General features: G+C 43.1%; 1 protein-coding gene across 1 annotated transcript in view; it reads left to right on the top strand.

Annotated features, from left to right (window-relative positions):
- The window catches only part of kcnq3 (potassium voltage-gated channel, KQT-like subfamily, member 3), a gene marked incomplete at its 3' end in the record, with an annotated part of 172,173 nt that overhangs the window by 135,231 nt on the left and 12,612 nt on the right, over positions 1–24,330 (top strand). Inside the window, exons 4-12 of the mRNA XM_079529280.1 lie at positions 11,830–11,920; positions 12,859–12,985; positions 13,909–14,081; positions 14,669–14,845; positions 15,321–15,431; positions 17,276–17,371; positions 17,525–17,619; positions 18,762–18,773; positions 19,466–19,519. Of these exons, the coding sequence (XP_079385406.1) occupies positions 11,830–11,920; positions 12,859–12,985; positions 13,909–14,081; positions 14,669–14,845; positions 15,321–15,431; positions 17,276–17,371; positions 17,525–17,619; positions 18,762–18,773; positions 19,466–19,519 (936 nt within the window). The remainder of the gene's footprint in view (positions 1–11,829; positions 11,921–12,858; positions 12,986–13,908; positions 14,082–14,668; positions 14,846–15,320; positions 15,432–17,275; positions 17,372–17,524; positions 17,620–18,761; positions 18,774–19,465; positions 19,520–24,330) is intronic.

Genomic DNA, 24,330 nt, shown 5'->3' with positions numbered 1-24,330 from the left:
GATCGAGATGCGTCTGAGCTTGTAGATATGTCTATTTTAGCTATCTCTAAAAAACGTTTAAACCGTTGAAGTGATTAGGTTTGTCCTAATAAAAAGTATGAACAAGAGCTTGCATGGTGGCACAGTTGTAGCGCTGTCGCCTCACAGCTAGAATGTCGATCCTGGGTTTGATTCCCGCCGGGGGCGGTCTGGGCGCACACACACACACATACCCTAGGTGGAGTCGGCGAAAGGCCAGGGCCTTTCTGGTTGGAGTTTGCATGTTCTCCTCGTGTTCCTATAGACAAATTCAGAAACGGGTCTCATGGTCGCAGCTTACGTATTTCCTGTAGGCGGAGCCGACATAGCTGTGGGGTAAACCCGCACCTCTTCTACTACAGTGAACTGTAGAGTGACTGATGTTAGTCTGCCTCAAACGTTAAACGCTCTTTTACCTGCTTTTTACTAACACTAACATTACAAAGATGTCCAGAACATCGGGTTGAACCTGTGTAGTTTATGGCTGGTTCAACAGTAGTGGCAACATTCAAAGAAATAAAAGCTGGAATATCAAAATATCCATCGCGGTGGCTGAGACCAGAGCCATAGAGTAATGGTTGAGTATGAGTATAATGTTAGTAGTATTAGTAAAAAGCAGGTAAAAGAGTAACGTTTGAGGCAGAATAACATCAGTCACTCTACAGTTCACTGTAGTAGAAGAGGTGAGACAGCTTTTTCTGTCAATGGCCCAACCTCGTGGAATGAACAAAATTCCTTAAAACTGAGCTCCCTGCCATCCTTCGGTCAGTTCAAAGGGATGCATGTTTCATTGTGATTGCTCCTGCTTCAATTGATTTATTTTACTGGTTGTTCTGCATTTAAGTTCCTTTGTAATTTATCCTGATTTATAATGTTGTGTTGATGTATTGTTTTGACTGTATTTGTGAATTGTAACCTCGGCTACATTGAAAATGACGGCTTACCCTCAACTGTATTTCCGAGTATAAATAAAGGTGATGATGATGATGATGAGGTGCGGGTTTACCCCGCAGCTATGTCGGATCCGCCTACAGGAAATACGTAAGCTGCGACCATGAGACCTGTTTCTGAATTTGTCTATAGAGTAGGTACCCTCACAACAAAACATGCAATAATGCTAGTCTCTATAGGCTACTGCCTGCCCCTGGTCAGCCGGGGTGCCTGATGGAGGGGAAAGGAGCAGGTTGGAATAACATGTTCCTTCCACGAAAATGAAAAGAAGCGGATTGGACTCCTCATGCATTGAAGGAAGCATGCGGTCAGTCCGTTGCTCTCCCCAGTTTGGCAGAGGGAGTGTAGCTATAGGAGTTTAGCTAGGATTACTATTATTACACAATTGACACTGGGTGAAAAGGGATAGTTAAAAAAAATTGTGGGATAAAGATTTAGTAAAAAAAAAAAGAAAGAAAATATGCTTGTGACTATATCATATAAATGAGACGTAGCTTGCGAAGTTAGTTCATTCAGACAACCTCAAGGGGGTTCATGCCATGCTCAAGGCGCATACTATACTCAAGGGGTTAACATGCTGCATTACTATGTGGGTGTACAGTGTGTGCAGTCCCTCACGTCATTCGCCGATGCGGCAGTCAGCTGACCAATTGGGCGGGCTACTTAAGCTCACCAGTCTGCATGCTCTTCCTGCCTTCCTCTGCATATGGTCCCCGGTTGTATGCGATGTTTTTTGTTCCTCGTGGTTGTTGCTGCTGCTATTGCTGTCCGTGTGTGCAGCTACTTCTGCTTAAATTATGCTTCTCAGCTACTGTCCTTGCTGTGATAAGGGCCTGCAGGTTTTATGCAAATATTGAGTTTGATATGATTCTGCTAATGCTGCTGAGTTCTACTATGTGGCTTCAACAAGCTTCATAATAGCCCGTTTTGGTAATTAAGCCGGATGCGCAGTCAGTGCTGCAGCTTCTATTGTAACATGGTATGTGTTCTATAGCCAAGTTCTCATTTTGCTAATGTTTGCCAAGTCAGCCCAGGTGCAGTGTTTCTCCCATTCAGTGATGGGTCCTCAACTCATGTGCAGTGGTTGCCACGTCCGCTTTTATAAGCAATGTTGGGCTTGTTTTCTGTAGTCAATTGTTCGGTTCTGGTGTTCTGTCATGGATCCAAATTACCTTGTCCAATGAACTGTATTGTTTCAAAGTCGTCGTAGTCAGTAGGGTATATATTGTAAGTTAAGTTGTCACGTGGCGAGTCCTAGTCGGGTACAGGATGGTTCTACACCTGGTTGCTTTCTTTCTCAAGATCTGGCAACTCAGCTGCCTGTTTGTCTCCTAGCAGTTTCATTCATTTTGGAGCAAGACTTCAGTCACACTCTGCTTACCAAAGTATTCCTTAAAACACTTTCTATATGTGCTTTGGAAAGTGTTGTCTGTGAGGTAACTACCTTAATTGCAATCTTGATATAGGTTGGTGCTTTTGTAGCCATGTGGTGTTGAGGTTTCCTCATTGCCATGAGGGTTTGTTCATGCTAAACTAATGCTAAAGCTAGCACCCTTTTGCCTGTGATTTATTATGCTTCAGTTTTATGCCTGGTTAACACTAATACATTTATGCAGCTCTAGAAGAGCTTTCTGACTGTCAAGTCATATGTGGCATAGTTATTAATCTTAAAGTTATTCCATGTTTCCAATTCATAAGGACAGTATCATATGTTATGGTTAATTCATCTCAATCCATTTCAGTTATGTGCAGCGTCATTCTAAAGTAGGTTAAAATTGCAAATTGCATTTGCAGTAATGTCATGTCAAGTGACATAGCCTACTGTCTACTGCTGTAGATCTGTAGATTTGTTTCTAGCTGTTTATTTTCGGACGTATTTCTCAATGGGCATCATTTAATTAGTGCTTTCTTTTCGTTGTATCATGTCTCAGCTTCACTATCCGGGTTGAGCTGTCTTGGAGAAGAGTTAAAAGCCTTAACAGACTGCTGCCTCCGTCCGCCTCTTCAAGCATATCTAGCTGTCGGTCTAGTCACTCCAGTGTATACCCCCCTCACTCTCTTTGAGGTCAGAAGTTCAGATCAATATATATATATATATATATATATATATATATAGCGTCTTGTCACCGTGTGTCCCATTGCCCATTTGTCACCTTTAATGTTTCAGATTCATATTGTATGTTCTGTTGATCAGTCCTTGAGTAGGACTAGGTAATGGCAGTTGCTTTGTGGGACTGAAGATGTTTCAAAAGGTGGTAGGCTAGCAGCTTGCGTATTGCTTCATTTCTGCACAACTAACATCCACTGCCAGGAGCTCTAAAGTGAAACTCCTAAGCATTAATTCATCACTTATCCGTGAGGGGACCTGGGATGAAGGAAGGCAGCCATAGACGTATGTCTATGTTCGCAGCAAGCTTGGCTTCCGTGTCGCAGTGCTTGTGCGACCTATAGCGTGTGAAAACGTGTACGTCACCAAGAGGGGGTGGCGTCTGAAAAGCTTGGGACGGCCCTCTCGTGGGCATTAAATTCTAGCCCACATCACTCAGAATAGAGTGACGGTGGTATGTATTTGTAAATATTAAGCTCGTTCTTGGCGACAACATAGTGAACCAACACCACGTCGGGCCCAAATACATTACAAGGACAAGTTAAATGTTGTGAACAAACACGGCTGTGCTTAGATACTTTGTTGAACATTATGTCTCTGCGCCCATGCGCCGATCCAAGCCATTCTACGTCTTTTGTAAACTCGTCAATCTGGGTTCCTTGATGCTGTCTCCATGCTGGAAAGCTGAACATCTAATTCCGTTTTCTGGCTCATTTCGTCGACGTGACCTGCTGTGGTACTTATTTACTGAGCAAGTCTGCACCATTGTGAGGTCAGTTTTGTTTTTGTTTTTCTCAATGCAAACAAGCCAGCAAGTATGGCGGCCGCTACCATGTGACACATGTGTTGATGCCCCCTCCAGGAGATTTTGGTACACCCTATTGGTTGTGTTTTCCCCGGTGCAGCCGGGAAATGTAGTCTGCCAGTTTGTATTCAGACCAGTAATCGATTTGATGTCGCTCAGTACCACTATAGTATTGAGTAACAGCATTAGGCAAATATCACAGTGATGACGTTTAATGTCTATTTAATTCCGCAGTGGATATATCATAAGTTTGGGTTAGTTGCAACTTGCATAGGAGGCCTTTTGCTTGTTTCTCCAGTTTCAATTGAAACGGGCCTCCACCCTCAGGGGGCCTCCGAGCGCTGGCTGACTGTCGGGTGTCCCCCGCCACCCTTGGCCTCTCGCTCACTCGCTCACTCATATCTTGTGTTAATCTACTTAACGTTGCAGTTAGTAGGGATGGGACCGATTTTCTTCGTGGCCGCTTGGTAGCTACTTGGTAGCTACTATCAGGTGAAATCTGTTGTAAGCCTTCATTTTCTGGTACCAGCTCAGGGGCCTCGCTGCTAGTCGAGTCCGCCCAGGGTCTGGGAGGTTGTGGCTCGATCACCGGCTGGGTCATACCAAAGACTCCGGGAAAATGGGAACCCAGTGCTTCCTCCGATCCTCGGCACTCTGCATCAATGGTCGGACTGGAGTAAGTCCCTGCGTCATTCCAGTGTCACGTCCAGGGGCTGTACGTGTACATCAATCCGCCTCACACTTCTGAATCAAGAGTTGGGCTCCTGCCCCGGGCCTCATGACTCTGCAAGGCTTGTTTTTCTGCTCCTCTTAGTTATTGCTTCAAGTGGCATTGGATGGCAATCTAAATGAATGCAGTATAAGTTCATAGGTAATGGCATCGATGTCGTCAATTATCTGTCATCGCTTCCTCATAGAAGCTGTTTAGTGTCATGTTAAATAAATTAATACATGTATTAACAATATTAATTATTATAATAAAAATCACACCCGTGTGAACTGAGTGGTGCAAGGTCTTATATAGTCTGATCAGCTATGTCAGTGACGTCACACACTAACCATAGTAACCATGCTCACCTTTGCACGGACACGTAGGTATACAGGTACACAAATACAGACAAGCTGGTTGTTGGAGTGGTTTGCACCACTAAAAAATAAGTGGCTATACAGGACAGGCATATATCTTGCTTTCTCTCAAAGCAGATCATGTTTTATCTATTATCTGTGGCTCATTTGTTCAACAGGTTCATGACCCTCAGATATTCTCTTGGTCCTAAGCTTTCTTTCAGCACAAGTCTCAGACGTCCTAAGGTCGCTCAGTCAGGAGATTCACCAATGCTTCTTCAGCTGGCGTTGGTCGGTTGGGGTTTCTTCGAAAGTGATGGTTCTAGTATCTTGCGAAGAAGTAAGTCCATCACCATCACCCTGACCCTGCAGCGCTGTTGATTCTGCAGCATGATTATAGATTGCTCGTATGGAACATAGTAGTGTATCTCATCCCAGTTCTGGACGAGGGTGGTCTTGAACAGTTCTCGGGTCTGCATGACATGAAGCTATTTTAACTTCTTTAAGCTCATATTCAATTGCTCAAAGGCCTCATGAAGAGCATATGCCGCTCATGTAAGTTAATTCATTAGGGGCATCTATCACGTGGGTGTCTAAATAGACTAGGATTAAGATCTAAGGCTTTTCTCTTTAAATATCGGTTTCTCTCTCTTTAAACGGCTTATCGGGCTCGTGTGGTGTGGGAAGTCTCTTCTGCTGATCTTGACCCTCAGCATGATCTCCGTTTCCGATCCGTGCTTAGGATCCCCTATTCACACTTTTAATCATTCAGCCAGGATGAAGTATAAGTAACTCTGTCTCTGCTTGTGTCTTTTAGTTCTGCATTGGGCAACCTGCTTTGGCTGCGTTCTGGACTCCGTAAGGTGGCGCGAGCCCTGCCTAAGCCAGGGCTATCGGTCTTCTCAGCTCATGCCCTCGCTACTCCTGATTCTACTGCCACGCTGATGCGCCAGTTGCCAACCAAAACTCAGGCCATGGTCCTCAGCTGCCCATGAATCATTATGTGCATCTAATCAGAAGAGCTTCAGTTGTTTATTCAGGATGTAATGAATGCAAGTGCTGTATCCGATCAGGAATGGTAATCTTATTACCTTGCATATACGGTGGTCGCTGGGTGGAATGCTTACAGGTCGTTATCTCAAGCTTAAATGGCTATAGTAGCATACCGGTTCTCATCTCAAGCTTATGTTCATAGCGGCTCTGAAACAGCGGGCCGGTGGCGTTCCTCTTGCTGACAGAGGGCCGGTGGCGTTCCTCTTGCTGACAGAGGGCTGGTGGCGTTCCTCTTGCTGAGGACGTCGGCGTAACGGTGAATGGTTGCACTACACGCGTGTAGTGCAACAGCAGCAGCAGCAGCAGCAGCAGCAGCAGCAGCGTAGAATATTCCTCTATAGTGGCAATAGAGGAATGGCCTATCGGCGAGCGCAGCCAAGCAGGCCTTTTTCAGCTTAAGCTTAAGGTTAGTATGCCCCAGCCGATCCCAGATGGTTGTCTCTCATGCTGGGAGAAGAAAAAAAAAAAGAAAAAAGGGGGGTATCGGCCGGGGCCCCACACATTATTTTTTCTCAAGAGGTAAGCCTCACGGCTCGGCGTGCAGTCATGGCTACACATAGCTCACGTAAAAGTTAAAATATCCGTGCAAAATCCAGAAATGCATAGCTTGCATTTCGTCACTATTCTCAGTGGGACATCTGCACGGATGTGTATCGGTTGAGTATTCCCGTAGGGCGTTCCGGTTCTGCTTTGTTGGGGGGGTTAGCATATCCGGCAGGTTCCAGAAATGCATATTTGCATTTCGTCACTGTGTATCCATAGTGGGTCACCTGCCCGGATCAACGGTGAGAGTTCACCGAAAGTATGTGTGTTGGGGGGGTTATTGTATATCTATCTCCCTGCTCTTTATATTCTGTGTTATTGCTTAACCATGCCGAGCAGGGAGAAATCCAGCAGAGCCGAACGCCAAATCTAATATCATATGCACACTCGTTACTCATTCTGCAATAAATATTGGTTTAACTATTCGTGAGTTGTCTGACTGAAATGAGACGTAGCTTGCGAAGTTAGTTCATTCAGACAACCTCAAGGGGGTTCATGCCATGCTCAAGGCGCATACTATACTCAAGGGGTTAACATGCTGCATTACTATGTGGGTGTACAGTGTGTGCAGTCCCTCACGTCATTCGCCGATGCGGCAGTCAGCTGACCAATTGGGCGGGCTACTTAAGCTCACCAGTCTGCATGCTCTTCCTGCCTTCCTCTGCATATGGTCCCCGGTTGTATGCGATGTTTTTTCCCACCTCCTCCCCAGCACCACCACGGCTCTGCTATTTATGTTCCCCATGGGGGGTTATTGTATATCTATCTCCCTGCTCTTTATATTCTGTGTTATTGCTTAACCATGCCGAGCAGGGAGAAATCCAGCAGAGCCGAACGCCAAATCTAATATCATATGCACACTCGTTACTCATTCTGCAATAAATATTGGTTTAACTATTCGTGAGTTGTCTGACTGAACTACATAGAAACACGGGTTCTTCTTTTGCTATTTCCTGAAAAGTAACCCTTTTGGATATATGAGGTTTCCACCCGAGAATAATAGAATAATAATGGATTGACTGTGTGCACATGCATGTACTGTGTGTACATGGGTGTGACGCCTCAATCTGGTACATGGGTGTGACGCCTCAATCTGGTACATGGGTGTGACGCCTCAATCTGGTACATGGGTGTGACGCCTCAATCTGGTACATGGGTGTGACGCCTCAATCTGTGCTGTCTGTGTTTTCTCGCATCCTCTGCCCCGGGGTCTTTTATTACGGTCTGAAGGGGAGCTGGAAAGACACATTTAGACATTATTTGTGGATAATACTAGTGGCCTGTGACGCACGCACGCACGCATGCACACACACACACACACACACACACACACACACACACACACACACAGATTGCAATCTGGGACGCTCAAGCACTTATGACTGAACTTCCTGTACTGTGTTCCTCATAACACTAATGCTTTCATAACAGCAGGCCTTTTAAAAAACAACATCGCTCTAATATCACACACACACACACACACACACACACACACACACACACACACACACACACAAATATGAACATACACTCTTACACACTGTGCTGCACAGATAATTGCATGATACAGTGTGTGTGTCTGTGAAGTGTAAAGGTTACGGTTCATAACACTACATTCATCTGACAGGACCATATCTAGAGCTATGAACACACACACGCACACACAACAACACTCTGTTAGACAGGCTGCATTCACTAAATGTTAATTGGCCTTCACACTGTTGGAGAATGTGCGTGAGTGTACATGCGTGTGTGTGCGTGCACGCGTGCATGAGAGAGAGAGTGAGATAGATAGAGAGAGAGATACTTGGTTGAATTTATATAATGGGTTTTCAGGGTAATCTATCATATTCCGGTGGAATAAATTGGATAATTTCAGATATTCCTGATGTGTTTCAATCTCTGGGTAACATTGGAGCAGTAATTGAATGCGTGCAGTCAGCTGGAAATCTAGGAAATGAAAGCATACGGACCTCCAGTCAAACGTATCCTCATCTGATTGGTGGATCAAATTGTTATGTCTTGCTATGGGGCTAACCTGCAATGTGGTCTCTGTCGTGTGGAAACCTCCACCCTTTGTTACAGACGTATTTATGTGACATACAGTATGATTCTATTTCATGATCAATAAAAACATCAATCAATCAATTAATGCTTGAGAAAGAGACCTTGGTCTCAATGTTTTCTCATCTATATTGTCTATTTGACCAGAGTTAATTAGGTGCGTGCAACTGTATTATGCTCAGGTTTCTAGATCATTACAAATCAACCAAAAGTAAGGAGTTCAATTGCACTTGTTTATCCTGTATGAGTTCTCTGTCCTGATTTGATAAAAACGTTATCCCAACCTGAACATTTGTTTTCTGTTTACAAAACAGCTGGAGAGACAGGGAGGCCCCTGTTACTGAACAAACACCCTAAAGCAGTGGTTTTCAACCTTTTTCATATCAAGGCCCATTCATTATTCAGCATTTGAGCCACGGACCAGCATTTGATGAGATTTAGACTTGCAGACCCAAAACTAAAGAATGTTGTTATCATTGGATAAGAAGAAGAGAGATAACAGTCAAAATAACAATAGCTCTAATTATGTAGACTTCTTGTAAATTATAATGAATGCAGATGTTTAACAATAATGTAACTCTTGAGAGCGTAAATTGAAACATTTTACACTCTCAAGAGTTAAAGAAGCTATGAGTTAAGGAAGATAGGGACCACCTGGAACCCCCTCAAGGACCACTGGTGGTCCCCGTACCACCGGTTGAAACCCACTGCTCTATAGCAATGATTACTATCACAGTGTAGAGCTTTCCAACACTTGTTTTAACAAAATAAGACATCACTTACAGCACAGAGTACAGGTGAACCCTAACCCTAAATAACCCTGTGCAGCCGGACAACACCTTGTAATGAATTTATACATGTTATAGTTTGTTGAACATTTTTTCTTTGCTTTTCAAAACACCCAGAGCTTATTGATACTAATTCAAATATCCAGCAACGACGTGACAAACGATTGTTTTTTTTTTGTTTTTTTTTCAATGTATTTTTATTGAGGCTCTGAATTTTCACAACTGTTCAATCACAAATCAATGTATATAGAACCACGCTTTTCTTTTTTCAACACAACATAGGAAAACAACCATAACAACTACCACAATACGGACATTACAATGCACAGACGAAAAACAAACAAAAAAAACAAAACAAAAAAAAGACAAAACGACTACACCACAGTCTTGACATGATTGTACATTACAGGTCACCAGAGTCTTTGTTATTCACTACCGTTCAATAAGGTACATTGAAGCGCAGTCTAGAAGGGTCCACTGTATCTAAGACTGGTTCCCATACCTTTGTGAACCCTTCCATGTTATCACGGAGGAGATAAGTCAGTTTCTCCAAAGGAACCACAGTCAGTACCTCCTTGTACCAATCATCCAGTGTGGGAACGTCTCTATGAATCCAAAGCTTGAGTTTAGTCTTTCTCGCTATGTATAAGAGTATTCCAACCAACTTGGCGTTGTGTCTGGTCCTTGCACTGGATACCTTAGCTGCTAGTACACACTGGAGAGGTGACAAGTTCAAATTGTATCCAAGCAAGGTGTCCAGCTCATTCTTCACCTCATTCCAAAACACCTGTATCTTTGTACATTTCCAAAGCGTGTGCATATGTACCAACTTCTGTGTCACATGTATTACAGTTAGGAGAGCTGAGACCAAGCTTGCTTCTCAGTAGAGGTGTATAATGGAGTCTGTGTAAAATTTTGAAATGTCTTTCTCTATCATTATTGCAACTCAGAATAGTAAGTGTATTTCCTATGATTGTTGTCCAAGTATTGTCTTCTAACTGACATTCCAAGTCAATCTGCCACTGCCTTCGAATATGATCAGTGGAGTGGTTTGAACTTACATCAAAACATTCATACAGATAGGAAATAAATCTTTCTGGCACAGGTTGTGTAAGAATATTTTCTAGGAAGGATGTCCTAGGGGCTTGCATGTTCTTTGTTACATCATGACGGATTTGTAAAAATCTAAAGAAATGTGACTGTTGTAATGAATATTTATTCCTTAGATTCTCAAATGACTCCATTGCCTCCGTTAACGATTGGTTTATTTGAGTGCGTTGAGGTTGTTGTGAAAAGTGAAAACCTATAGCTGACAGTTGACACAAAACACAGTTAAAAGCAAAAGCAGACAAAGTATAGCTTGCAGCAGAAAACACAGATCAAACACAGATCAAAGTCAAACACAGATCAAACTAAGTACTGTCAGGTTCTAGTGTTTATTTCCCCTGTAGCAATTAGCAAACTCTTTAGGTTTCATACTTTCCTATGGGAAGATATTTAGCTCCACTTAGTGGTCACAGTGCAGTGTTGCAGTCTGGTGGAACTGTATAGGCCACAACTAACTAAACTGTTTCCTTCACACTTGGGCCCTTTCTAGTACCTGATGTTGTGAGCTTGTAGATCTACTTTTGCTCGACACTATACGACAAAGTAGGATTCATTTGCGGACAATTAAGGAAAAAGTCAAAATAAAGTTGAAATTATGGAGATTACAAGGTTGCTGCCGACAGCGATGTGACAAAACCTTTGGTCATTTCATCATCTACTCAGGCTTTTGTGAGCACCCTGGACAGCTTTTAAGTTGCTCGATTCAGTTTTTCGATATTTGATGCAAACCCATTTGTAACTCCATTTTAACCATGTTAAATTCATTGAAATCACCCGTCCTTCTTTCTGGTGACTGATACTGCAATACTAATACATACTGTAGGTGCCTGTGTTTTCTTTGCCTTTCTTTACATTGTCTCTGTCGGGTGGAATGTCCAAAACTGTTACTTTTCGGGATTCAAATTCAAAATGTGTAAAGAAAAAATCACACCTGTGTGAACTGAGTGGTGCAACTACACATTTATTGTTATAGTTACTGTACATTAGAACCAGGAAAGCATCTGTGTCATAAGTACTCTCCGCACGAATTCAGTCTCAACAGTATGCTTTGCGCGGTCATGTGATGTCAGTGACGTCACATACTAACCATAGCAACCATGCTCACCCGTACAGACACAAACACACACGGGTACTAACAAAGCCAGTTGTTGGAGTGGTTTGCACCACTCAAAAAAGAAAGCAGATCTACAAGCTGGAAATGCGTTGCTGCATGTTTCTAGTTGTACTGGGATGTCTCATACAGTTTTTTTGTGTTTTTTCTCCAGGTTTCTACTAGTTGTAGGCTACTGGGATGTCTAATGGAGTTTTTGTGTGTGTTTTTCCTGCAGATTTCTGGTGGTACTGGGATGTCTCATCCTGGCCATAATGACCACGTTCAAAGAGCATGAGAAGGTATCAGCACACTGGCTGGTCATACTGGTGAGTTGACATTCATTATTTTTTATCCCCAGCATCCATATCCTGTGAGGAACATTAGTTCATATTAGATCTACAGTCACATTGCAGCACATTGTATGCGTGTAGATCGGCTAATGTGACGAACAACCAGACTGATCTCCACCGCTTTCTGTGCATGTGCCACTCTTGCAAGTAGGGCTAGGGCCTTATATGATCCACAGCACTCGCAAGATTTATTTAGAACAGCTGGTTCAGTCAGGACAACTCATGGATGGTATATACATTTATTGAATATAAAATGAGCAATATATTTATTATGGTTTGGCGATGAATTGGATCTGCTTTTTAGGTACTCAGATCAAGCGCATCAGTCCCAACCATAGGGACTCCAAATCCCCCGTACCTAAACAGCAGATCCAAAACGACAGGTGGTAGGTGGGGTGAAGGAGGGTGAGCAGCAAAGGTTTAAGCAGCAGTGCAGCAGTATCAGTGTGAGCAGTGCACACTTCCAGTTTAAATAGCAGGTATGAAGATGGAATGAGTGTGATTGGCTGAGTGATCATGTGAATGAGAACGTGATGCTGAGGCGGCCCAATGAATGGCCGCTGGCAGCTGCACTGAGTTTCCTGACTGAACTTGCTACAGGCGCTATGCTCATTTCTCAAAAAGAGCGAATATACAAGCTCACAGCACATCACTTCATGTCGTGTTTTTCATGTCCACAGCACTCTTGCACATGTGCAAGAGTGCTGTGGACATGAAAAACTGTGTGTGAACTAAGGCTGTGTGAAGTGCGCACGCACGCACGCACGCACACACGCACGCACGCACGCACGCACGCACGGTGCACGCAGTGATTATTGACACCTGCGTTGTTTGATCACATGTTATCTGGTTTCTGCTGGACAGCGACTATATTATCTTTATTTATGCCAACATATGTTTTTGGATGAGTTCAGGAGACCTTCACCATCTTCCTCTTTGGAGCAGAGTTTGTGTTGAGGATCTGGTCGGCTGGCTGCTGCTGTCGATACAAAGGATGGCGGGGGAGGCTCAAGTTTGCTCGCAAACCACTCTGCATTTTAGGTAACCGACCGGAAGTATGATAATGACGGAAATGTGTCATTTCTGTTCATTTCATTGTTCGTTTCTTTTATACAGATGAAAGAAAGTGTGATTATAACGACCAGGCATGTGCACACACTAGACATCAAAGGAATACCCTGTCCTATTACCCATCCGTATAATAGTGCCCTCTCCGGACCATGAATTTAGCATTTGCTATTGTGAAAGATATGCAAATGTCGTCCACCTTTCCATGCTGTACTCACACCATGGAAGCACACCATTTCTAAACTCTCCTGAACTTCAAAGACGGGGTGCCATCTCTAGGTCGTCCTCAGACAAGCCCTCCATCGTCGCTTCCAGTCATCCCGGTTCTCCATACATCTGGCCAGCTTGTTGGTGCTTTGCGCTCCTGCGTCGTTCTTGAGTACATCCACTTATGTTAAATTGGGACGTCCTCCCCATAGTTTTGTATGTGTGTATAGAGTTAACAATCTAATAGAGATCCCCAGGTGTGGTTATAATATCTACAGGCTTGTAGATCAGCTATTTTTGGACTAGAAATGTCAAAAACTTTGGCCAAAAGTGCCCTTTTAGAAACGTCAACTCCTGCCCCTCTACCATTCTCTGTACGTCCTTGAAAATTATTATAAAATAATTGCGCTTAGTTTAAAAAATCACACCCGTGTGAACTGAGTGGTGTAGGGTATTATATAGCCTGATCAGCTGTGGTCTGACGTAATTCTGACGTAATGAAATCAGCATCAACCAATCAGCATCAACCATGCTCATTTTTTGAGCACAGACAGACAGACTAACAAAGCCAGTTATAGGAGTGGTTTACACCACTCAAAAAATGACTGCGGATCAGGCGATGTGATGATTGCGACTGGCCTGACATGAACTATGATGTTGTTTGCTCCCTCGTCTCCCGTCCCGCTCAGACATCTTCGTGCTGATCGCCTCGGTGCCGGTGGTGGTGGTACGCAACCAGGGTAACGTGCTTGCCACGTCGCTGCGCAGCCTGCGCTTCCTGCAGATCCTGCGCATGCTGCGCATGGACCGAAGAGGAGGCACCTGGAAACTGCTGGGCTCTGCCATCTACGCACACAGCAAGGTAATACCACGCCCCTGCACCAGGGGTCGCTATTTACCCACACTGCAAGGTAAGAGTTGCCATGGCCATCCCTCTACACAGTACAGTGGGTCCAGGGACTCTCAGGGTTCCTTGAAGGGGTTCTAAAGCCTGCCCCTGCCAGTGTGATTTCTGGTCTAGAGGGGCGGATTCAAATTTACCGGCGAAAACAGCCTCTGGATCTATTGTTCACCGATCTGTGCGGCCTCCTCCCCTCCCCAGCCCGAAGCTAGTTCTAAATTGACCCTTACAAGTCTTTAACAGTATACAAATGTAACCAAATGGACCTCCATTTGTACACTGTCAGAGTTAAGGGGAGAAAGTTTGACATATGCTGCTCTACAGATATAATTATCACACAATATTTTATTTTTTTGCACTGGCAGATTCATGTCTGGTCCCCACGCTATCTCAGATTATCCATGACGATGTCTGTGATGTCATCAATATGATGTCATACTATGTGGTACTGACGCCATAGACTGGCAGGTTGGCCACGTCAGACGTAGCTTGAGGCCCATATAGATCCCTATAGATAATATCCCGGGACATGGTCATGTTTCTTACAGGAACTGATAACGGCGTGGTACATCGGCTTCCTGTCGCTGATCCTGGCGTCCTTCCTGGTCTACCTGGTGGAGAAGGACGACGTCTCGGTGGACACCGTGCCCAGTCCCGACAACCCCACGGCCACGCCCACCACCCAGGACTTTGACACCTACGCCGACGCCCTCTGGTGGGGCCTGGTGGGTACTTCATGGCACACACATACACACTACATTCAGCAGTGGCCGGCCCGGCTGTCCTATGTGTTTTCCAAAGGGGGCCATGTCTGAAAGATATGAAAAGGCCTTGCAGGTGATGTCCTGTCAAAGCTGTTATACTGCACCTTTGGAATTGGACCACAACCAAGATGCATCACAATACAGCCATAACTATAGTGTAAGGCAGGCAGTGTAGCCAAATGTAAGCCACGCACGCATCTGTGCTGTGAACTAAACTAAACATAAACAAACATGCACTCACACACTGCATTGTAATTATATTTACAGACCAATTTCTTACACATCTTGAGAATGAGGGAGAAGCAGCTAATTCTGCTGAGAAATAGCCTATTTGCCTAGGTTAATTTCAATTTCCATCCATCCATCCGTCCATCTGTCAATCACACTTTTGCAGCTGTGTATTTTGTCATTATAATCTCATTATTCGCCGTGTTAGATCACCTTGACCACGATCGGCTACGGTGACAAAACTCCAAAGACGTGGGCTGGCAGACTGTTAGCTGGCACCTTCGCTCTCATAGGAGTGTCCTTCTTTGCTCTACCTGCAGTGAGTATATTTATACTGTCTGTCTATCTGTCTGTCTGTCTGTCTGTCTGTCTGTCTGTCTGTCTGTCTGTCTGTCTGTCTGTCTGTCTGTCTGTCTGTCTGTCTGTCTGCCTGCCTGCCTGCCTGCCTGCCTGCCTGCCTGCCTGCCCGCCCATGGTCTCGAACGGCATACTATAGCATGCCGTTCTTTTGACCATGACAATGAGCATGACACTGACCATGGGCTATATCCCATATCGGACGGCGTACTATAGCATGCCGTTTTTCATCATTTTTGAGGATTTGAAAAAAAGACGAAAATCACTCCGAGACGATGGGCTATAGCCCATTTTCGTCTTTTTTTCAAATCATCTTTTTTCATCATTTTTGACCATGGGATATAGCCCATATCGGACGGCATACTATAGCATGCCGTTTATCTACATTTTTGAGGATTTGAAAAAAAGACGAAAATCACTCCGAGACCATGGGCTATAGCCCATGGTCTCGAACGGCATTCTATAGCATGGTGTTTTTCATAATTTATGAGGATTTGAAAAAAAGACGAAAATCACTCCGAGACAATGGGCTATAGCCCATGGTCTCGACTCTGAGTGATTTTCGTCTTTTTTTTAAATCCTCGTTTTTCATAATTTTTGACCATGGGCTATAGCCCATATCAGACGGCGTACTATAGCATGCCGTTTTTCATCAATTTTGAGGATTTCAAAAAAAGACGAAAATCACTCCGAGACGATGGTCTCGGAGTGATTTTCGTCTTTTTTTCAAATCATCTTTTTTCATCATTTTTGACCATGGGATATAGCCCATATCGGACGGCATACTATAGCATGCCGTTTATCTACATTTTTGAGGATTTGAGGATTTGGCATACTATAGCATGGCGTTTTTCATAATTTATGAGGATTTGAAAAAAAGACGAAAATCACTCCGAGACCATGGGCTATAGCCCATCATCTCGGAGTGATTTTCGTCTTTTTTTCAAATCCTCATAAATGATGAAAAACGCCATGCTATAGTATGCCGTTCGAGACCATGGGCTATAGCCCATGGTCGCGTTTTTCATCATTTATGAGGATTTGAAGAAAAGACGAAAATCACTCCGAGACGATGGGCTATAGCCCATGGTCTCGGAGTGATTTTCGTCTTTTTTTCAAATCCTCATTTTTCAGAATTTTTGACCATGGGCTATAGCCCATATCGGACGGCGTACTATAGCATGCCGTTTTTCTGTCTGTCTGTCTGTCTGTCCGTCTGACCATGACAATGAGCATGACACTGACCATGATACTGATATGTTACTGACCATGATACTGACATGATACTGACCATAATACTGGCATCATACTGACCATGATGCTGAAATAATACAGACCATGATATTGACCATAATACTGACATGATAGTGAATGTGTGATACTAACCATGCTACTGAGCACGATACTGATATAATACTGACCATGATACTGACCATAATACTGACATGATAGTGAATGTGTGATACTAACCATGCTACTGAGCATGATACTGATATAATACTGACCATGATACTGACCATAATACTGACATGATAGTGAATGTGTGATAAACCATGCTACTGAGCACGATACTGATATAATACTGACCATGATACTGACCATAATACTGACATTGAATGTGTGATACTGACCATGATACTGACTATGATTGGTTGTGTGTGTGTGTGTGTGTGTGTGTGTGTGTGTGTGTGTGTGTGTGTGTGTGTGTGTGTGTGTGTGTGTGTGCGTGTGCGCGTGCACGTGCGCGTGCACGTGTGTGCGTGTGCGTGTGCGTGTCTGCGCACTTGCGTGCACGTGCGTGATCAGGGCATCCTGGGTTCAGGCTTGGCTTTGAAGGTTCAGGAGCAGCACAGACAGAAGCACTTTGAGAAACGCAGACATCCAGCCGCTGGACTCATCCAGGTGAGGGAGACACACTGGATGAGCCATGTTCTCATGGCTCTTCCACTGGCCACACTATGGCCTTCATTGAAGGCCAAACGCATGCCCTTTCTTTTTTTCTACAGTTCTGAAATAACAATAATAAGCTTAAAAATGTTGTTTGACCTGTCCCAGTCTGCCTGGCGATACTACGCCACCAATCCAATCAGGGAAGACCTTATATCCACATGGAGATTCTACGAAACTATCATCTCACTTCCCTGCTTCAGGTATGTATTCTAATGTGTTCACCTGTAGCATCTATTCTATTCTATAGCTTATCTCTGGCATATTTGTGTACAGACATTGAGACTGTACATGAGCATGCTGGTTGCATGCAAAGCCATTCCCAACAGCTTCCCAAAGCTCACTTTTTGAGGAACGCTCATTTTGGCTCACTCAATCTGTGACCGAGGCTCCCGCACGAGACGCCAGCGTCAGCACGAGACCTCACAAGACGCCTCTGACGACCCTTACAGAGGAGGGATTTTGATATCAACTGGTTTGGGAATCGCTTTAGTATTTTTTTAAAAGGAGAAGTCACAGTAAACATCCTAAGCCTTCTTCCTTCACACTGGGAGGAAAACTGCAGCCAAAACATTGACGGAATTCATTCTTACACATGAGTGCGGTGACTTATTTTCCATTGCATCTTATGAGCGGTCAGGTTCTTTTGAAACATTCCTCCTGTGTGCACATGTCTGCAAGATATCAGTTTGACATGGTCTGATAAGGGCTCTATAATAGCACCTATAGAATCCAACACATGTCTCATTCTAATCCGTATGGAACACAGTGAGTTTAAAGTCCATTCACATTATTATGAATAATATGATTTACACAGGTTCCTTTCAGAGGCATACATGAACGACTGCAATTAATTGAATTTAACCCTTGTGTCTTGAGACATGTCACGTGTGGTGTGTTGTTCGGTTGTTCTGAAGCCATTTTTCTGGAGTGGTACAATAGGCCTACAACTTTGCACTCAACAGAGAGGCCCTGGCTTAGTTCAATGCTATGAACGGCCCTTAGCTCAAATTTGACAGTTCTAGTGTTTGTATTCAGTGTATTTTGTTCATCTATCAACAACACTATAGAGCACCGAATTCTGACGTAATTTACACATCCTACCTGGTTGGTGTTAATTTTAAGAAACCCAATGTTATTCTCCATAGAGGTCAAACTTCTGCAAACCAGAGGTTTCAGGACTTCTGTGCTCTACAGATCTAATGTTATAGTTATCAAATACTTCTGTCTGTCTGTCTGTCTGTCTGTCTGTCTGTCTGTCTGTCTGTCTGTCTGTCTGTCTGTCTGTCTGTCTGTCTGTTACGTTTTTTATTTGCCTCATTTCATTTTCATTTTTCATTTTCAGTTTGCATGATTATCATTAACCTGAATTGGAGACAGTGGTTTCCGTGGAAACACTGGATGGCGGGATGCATTAGATCCATGAGGTATAATAACCAGGTTTTCACCTGATTGCATCTGTAATTCTGTAATATTGTTCTAGAGATGAGGGCTGGGTGGGTGTTGTGCTGTCGTACTGGATGGCTTAACTGTGGTGACCAATTGAGACAAAGTTTGTGACAAAAATACTTTTTGCTTTTGCTATTTCTGAAATTGTTTTGAAAGATTGGGAAGATGAAACACGTTTGGAAATGATTTATGAAAATGTAGACTTTGCCAATGCGGGTGGAAAAATCTAACCTGACTCCGCCAGATGGGGCAGCAGAGAGTACACTGGGTTCCCCCCTCCTGCTCCCATCATAACGCAGCAAAAGTAGAAGATCTACAAGCTCTTATGTGGATCTGCTACTTTTGAGGCTTTTGTGTGACGCTGTAGTATGTACTGCAGTATGATTTATGAGGGTGGGGGGGTGGGCAAATGTGAAAAGTTTGAATAAGAATATAGAAGGTTTCTGCTGGACAGCGACAAAATACAATAATCAAATTGTAGTTCAGGTAAAGGGGGTACTTACAGTAGATTCCGTAATCAGGGAAAGTGGCTATACTTTGAGTATTACACCTGTAGAGAGCTGGAATTTGAATGTTACCTTTGTTTCCTGATTATGCATTTTTCTTCCCCCGCCATCTCTTTGCATCCAAAAGGAAAGATGACACCATGGCCAGGTAGGTCACCACACTTTGATCTCCACTTTCTGGGTTATGTAGGGTGACCAGGCAGGCGTCCCAGTTTGGCCGGGATTGTCCCGGTTTCAAGCTGTGTGTCTCGAGCAGTACTGTAAAGTACATTTACTCAAGTAATGTACCTAAGTACAATTTGGAGGTACTTTTCCTTTGCTGGAGTATTTCCAATTTTCAATACCTTTACTTCTACTGAACTACATCTCAGAGGCAAATATTGTACTTTTACTCAACTACAATTATTTGAAAACTGTAGTTACTTCGTAGATTTGGATTATTTTTACCATAAAATAAAACATAAAAATAAAACATTAACCACTTCAGCACTATAGGCCTATACATTTCTACCATTTGAAAATAGCCGATCTGCAAGCTCACAATGTGTCGCAAATTCGCAATGCGACACATTGTGAGCTTGCAGATCTGCTATTTTGAAAACATTTCTTGTACATTTTAGGCATTTCAATTGAAAACTTGTGAAATGAGACATTCAGGATACTGGTTACTTTATATTTTTTGATACTTTAAGTACATTTTGTGCCAATATACGTTTGTACTTTTACTCAAGTACATTTTGAATTCCAGACATATTTCTATATTGCAGTATTGATACTTTTAGTCAAGTAAAAACAAAACTTGAGTACTCCACCATGGTCTCGACTCGAGTCCCGACAAATATCTCTAAAACTCTAATATGTGTCCCGCTTTTCAACATTCACTATGAAATTGTCCCAGTTTTTGCCAGAATTATAATAATCAGTTGTTTCCAGTGGTTGCATGTTGTTTACTTTTCAAGTAAACAAAGAAGACATTGCACTAATGCATTGCATGTCTGAATTCAACACTGAGGCTGATGTTTGTCAATCAGTCGTTGGCTGTATGTACTGTAACCCCTATGGTGTGTATACAGTTGGGTGCCACCGATATTGTCCCTTATCATTTGACCCATTTAGGCCTGACCTCAAAATTTAAAAAAATCCTTCTAAATCCTCCAGTTTTCTGAAATAAATATTTTCACGATTTTTCAAAAATAGCAGACCTACAAGCTCGTAGCGCGCCACTCGGTGGCGCGCTATGAGCTTGTAGATCTGCTATTTTCCAATAGCTAAATTATAACATAATGTTTAAAACACCAAAAGGGGTTCCCACCCAAAATGGGTTAACTGTCCTTTTGCGCAGATCACGCAAACCTCAGCAAAAAGAAAAGGACAATATTGATGGCCTCCAACTGTACATGTGCGCATGCATTAATGTACATGCATGGCCATTGGCCATGTGCGTGCACGACACACGTGCACATTGATTTAAGGGTCCGGTTTGAGGGCCTGAATATTTGGTCACCCTATAGGGGATACTTGCATATAGTCACATGATGAAGTATACATTTTAAAATGTCATATTTTAAAACTTTAAGGGCTCCATATTCGTCACCGCTAAACCCCTTATCCTTAAACTTCTTTGCATTTTTTTACTATTTTGAAAAACATTTTTCAATAGTTCAACTAGCCAATCTACATTGACACGCTGTGAGCTTGTAGACTGTCCATTTTAACTATTGAAAAATGTTTTGCAAAATAGTAAAAAAAAAGGCAAAGAAGTTTAGGGATAAGGGGTTTAGCGGTGACGAAAATGGAGCCCTAATTGTTTTACGATTGTACTTGTTTTGTAACACCAGTCAATCCATGTCTATTCTGTACAGCCAATTACCCCCATGCATGTCACCCAGAGATGTATTATGTAAGTTAGTTGTGATTTAATACAGGAAGCTATTTATAAGAACATGATGGGGAATGGCCCTGTGGTGGGCGGGGTGGATGGGAATCGGATTGTATTCTGGGAAATCTTCATTAGTCTTTGGCGCTGATGAAGCTCATTAAAATAATTAAAATGGGATCATGAACCGTTGCAGATCGAGCACTGTGTGCGTGTGTGTGCGTGCGTGGTGCGTGTGTGTGCGCATGTGTACGTGTGTCTGAAACTGTGTTGATTAATCTAATCGAGAAGCGTGTTTTTTTTTAAATAACATGAACACCTACAGTAAAACTTTTATGGCCTAAGTCCCATACCCCCCCCCCCCCCCCCCCCCCCAACATACTGTACACACACACACACACACACACACACACACACACACAGTCAGACTCACACGCACACATGGCCGCCATCCCTCTATTATACAGTAAATAGCTTCCCGTATTAAATCACCAGTGAAATGTGTGTGTGTGTGTGTGTGTGTGTGTACATGTGTGTGTGTGGGGGGGGGGGGGGGGGGGGGGGGTGAAGTGGGGGCTAATGCGTGTCATGATCCAATCTGACACAAACAGCCAAAACCCATCATGTGTTCCGCCAAAAAAGATTAGACCCTCGGTGACATTCGGGAGGCCTTGCGAAAGTCTTTATTTAGAATCCAATTAGCGAGTCCATTAGTTGCGATTCAATTATGAATGGCAGTTTAAGATCGCCCGAGCGAGGCGGGGATAATTACAAGTAAATGGAGGTCTTTTAATATAGTTAATATGTCTTTCTTTCATTCGTATTTTATCTCTCTCTCTTCGTGAGGGCAGGATCATGTGTCTACTTCAACAACATGTCGTTAAGAGTGATTTGGTTCTTATCGGCTCAGATGATGATGTCACTGGTCTTGTTGTCACAATGGGTGCATTGACCCGCTGTGTAACTGTAGATGACCGTGTTTCATTAAGCTGACTGAGTGCTATCTCGTCTGTTGCAGGGTAGAAACCTCATTTATCCAAAATTGTTGCTTTTCAAGGTTTCAAATGCAAAAGTCGCAGGTCTACAAGCTCGAGTCGAATCTGCTACTTTTGATGCTTTTGTGTGACACTGTAGTATTATCAAGACACAAACAAGTTAAACTATGGATATAAAAGGTTTCTGTCTGACGGTCTGCTGTTTGTCTTGGATGAGGAGAGTAACAAAGTACATTTACTTAAGTTGAGTATCTGTAAGCGTATCACTCACTCCACTACATCTGGGGTGAGGAGAGTAACAAAGTATATTTACTTAAGTTGAGTATCTGTAAGCTTATGTATCACTCACTCCACTACATTTCAAAGACTTCAACTATACTATATTTCTATAGGAAGGGACCCCTGGGACCTAAATGTACCAAAAAAATGCATTATCGATTACTTCAAAAATAGTGAGAAATAACAGATCTACAAGCTCACAATGTAGCCTATTGTCGCATCACGATGTGTTGTGATCTTGTACTACTCTATTTATTTATTACATCTAAATGTCAATATAGTGATTCATTCTAGCCTGAAGTCATACAATGACTGTGACATTTTTCAATAGTGGAATCATTTTGTCAGCTACAGTAAATGGAGCTCGATCCATGCCAGATTTTTGTGTCCGACGAAGGTCCCCTATTTTACAGAGCGATATTTTGCACATTTTAAAATCAATACAAATTTTCAGTTTGGTTAAGGTTTACTGATGAAGTTAGGTGAGATGTGTTACGAGACGCAACACAACATATTGTCAGCTTGCACGTGTTCTATTTTCCCTGAATGCTGGACTACTACAGATTGAACCAGGACGCTAGATTCATGCGGATAAGTGGTTAACCACTTGAACCCTAGCATCCCTATTCTGGAGGGAAAATAGCCGATCTACAAAGCTCACAACGTGCCACACGCACTGTCTGCAATGCGCAATCTTTTGTTGTAGTGTAGAAGGAAACAAGAACAGACCACGTACAAAGCCAAAGGTCAAATTTAAAGGTTTTTAGTGTGCAACGTGCAACGGTGGGTTTTTTCAGGGTTAAATCAAGACACTCTGTTTATCTGGTTGTCTCATGGCTAGTTATGGACATCATTATCATGGACATTATAAGCATCCATGCTAATAATGTCATCATGTTATCTGTTTCCCTCATCTCCTCTCAAAGTTCCACGGGACTTTGGAACCAAACATCATTAACATTATTTTCCCTCTTATCCGTTTGATGTACCTGGTGTCACGACATTAAGCTAGTTTCCATCTCTGATCCCAACCACTTTGTTGTGTCATCATCCTCACAGCACAGCGTGTCATATTATATAAACCGGTCTTCAACTCCAGTCAGTGCGTCAGTCAAAGTATATACTTACCTTTACCATTCCCTAAAATCAAGATGTGATATGTTTTGATATTGTAGATCTACTTCTGCATCTGCTCAAATAAAAATGAAGTATGAAGTAAAGTACAGATACTCAAGAAACTTACTTAAGGACAGTACTCAAGTAAATGCACTTAGCTGCTGTCCAGCACTGGCCCTGACTCTGAGCTGACCATAGGTCAGTCATATGGATAACGAAGCAGCACTGGCCCTGACTCTGAGCTGACCATAGGTCAGTCAGATGGATAACGAAGCTTCAGTTACTAAAAGCCTAAAAAGCTGAAATGCAAAGGAAGCCGTCTGGAACCGGACGTCCCACCTGTCCCTTTGGTCCTGACAAGTCATGTCACCCTGCAGCGGTCCAAGTGGACACTTACAGGTCTGGAACTCCGAGAGTGTGTATACAAATGGAACCAAATGGACCATTACAGGTCAGTTACATTAACACAGGATTTTTTTGCAGTGTAGCTTGGAGTTAAAAAAGGAAATAAAAAATGAAAATGTTTTTAAATGCTTCAAATTGGAAATGTAAATATTCTGATCATTGCTATAGAGTATTTGTTTGATTTGCGTACACCCTTAACTCTCAAGAGTCCATTTGGTCCCCGGACGTGACACGTTGAGAAACTAGTGTCCTGACGGGGGGGAGGGGTGGGGGGGTCCCCTGAGGCCC

This window comes from Electrona antarctica, assembly GCF_951216825.1.
Source record: "Electrona antarctica genome assembly, chromosome: 19".
Classification (NCBI taxonomy): domain Eukaryota; kingdom Metazoa; phylum Chordata; class Actinopteri; order Myctophiformes; family Myctophidae; genus Electrona; species Electrona antarctica.
The sequence above is the reverse complement of the archived record's forward strand: the minus strand, read 5'-3'. Positions and strand labels throughout refer to the sequence as shown.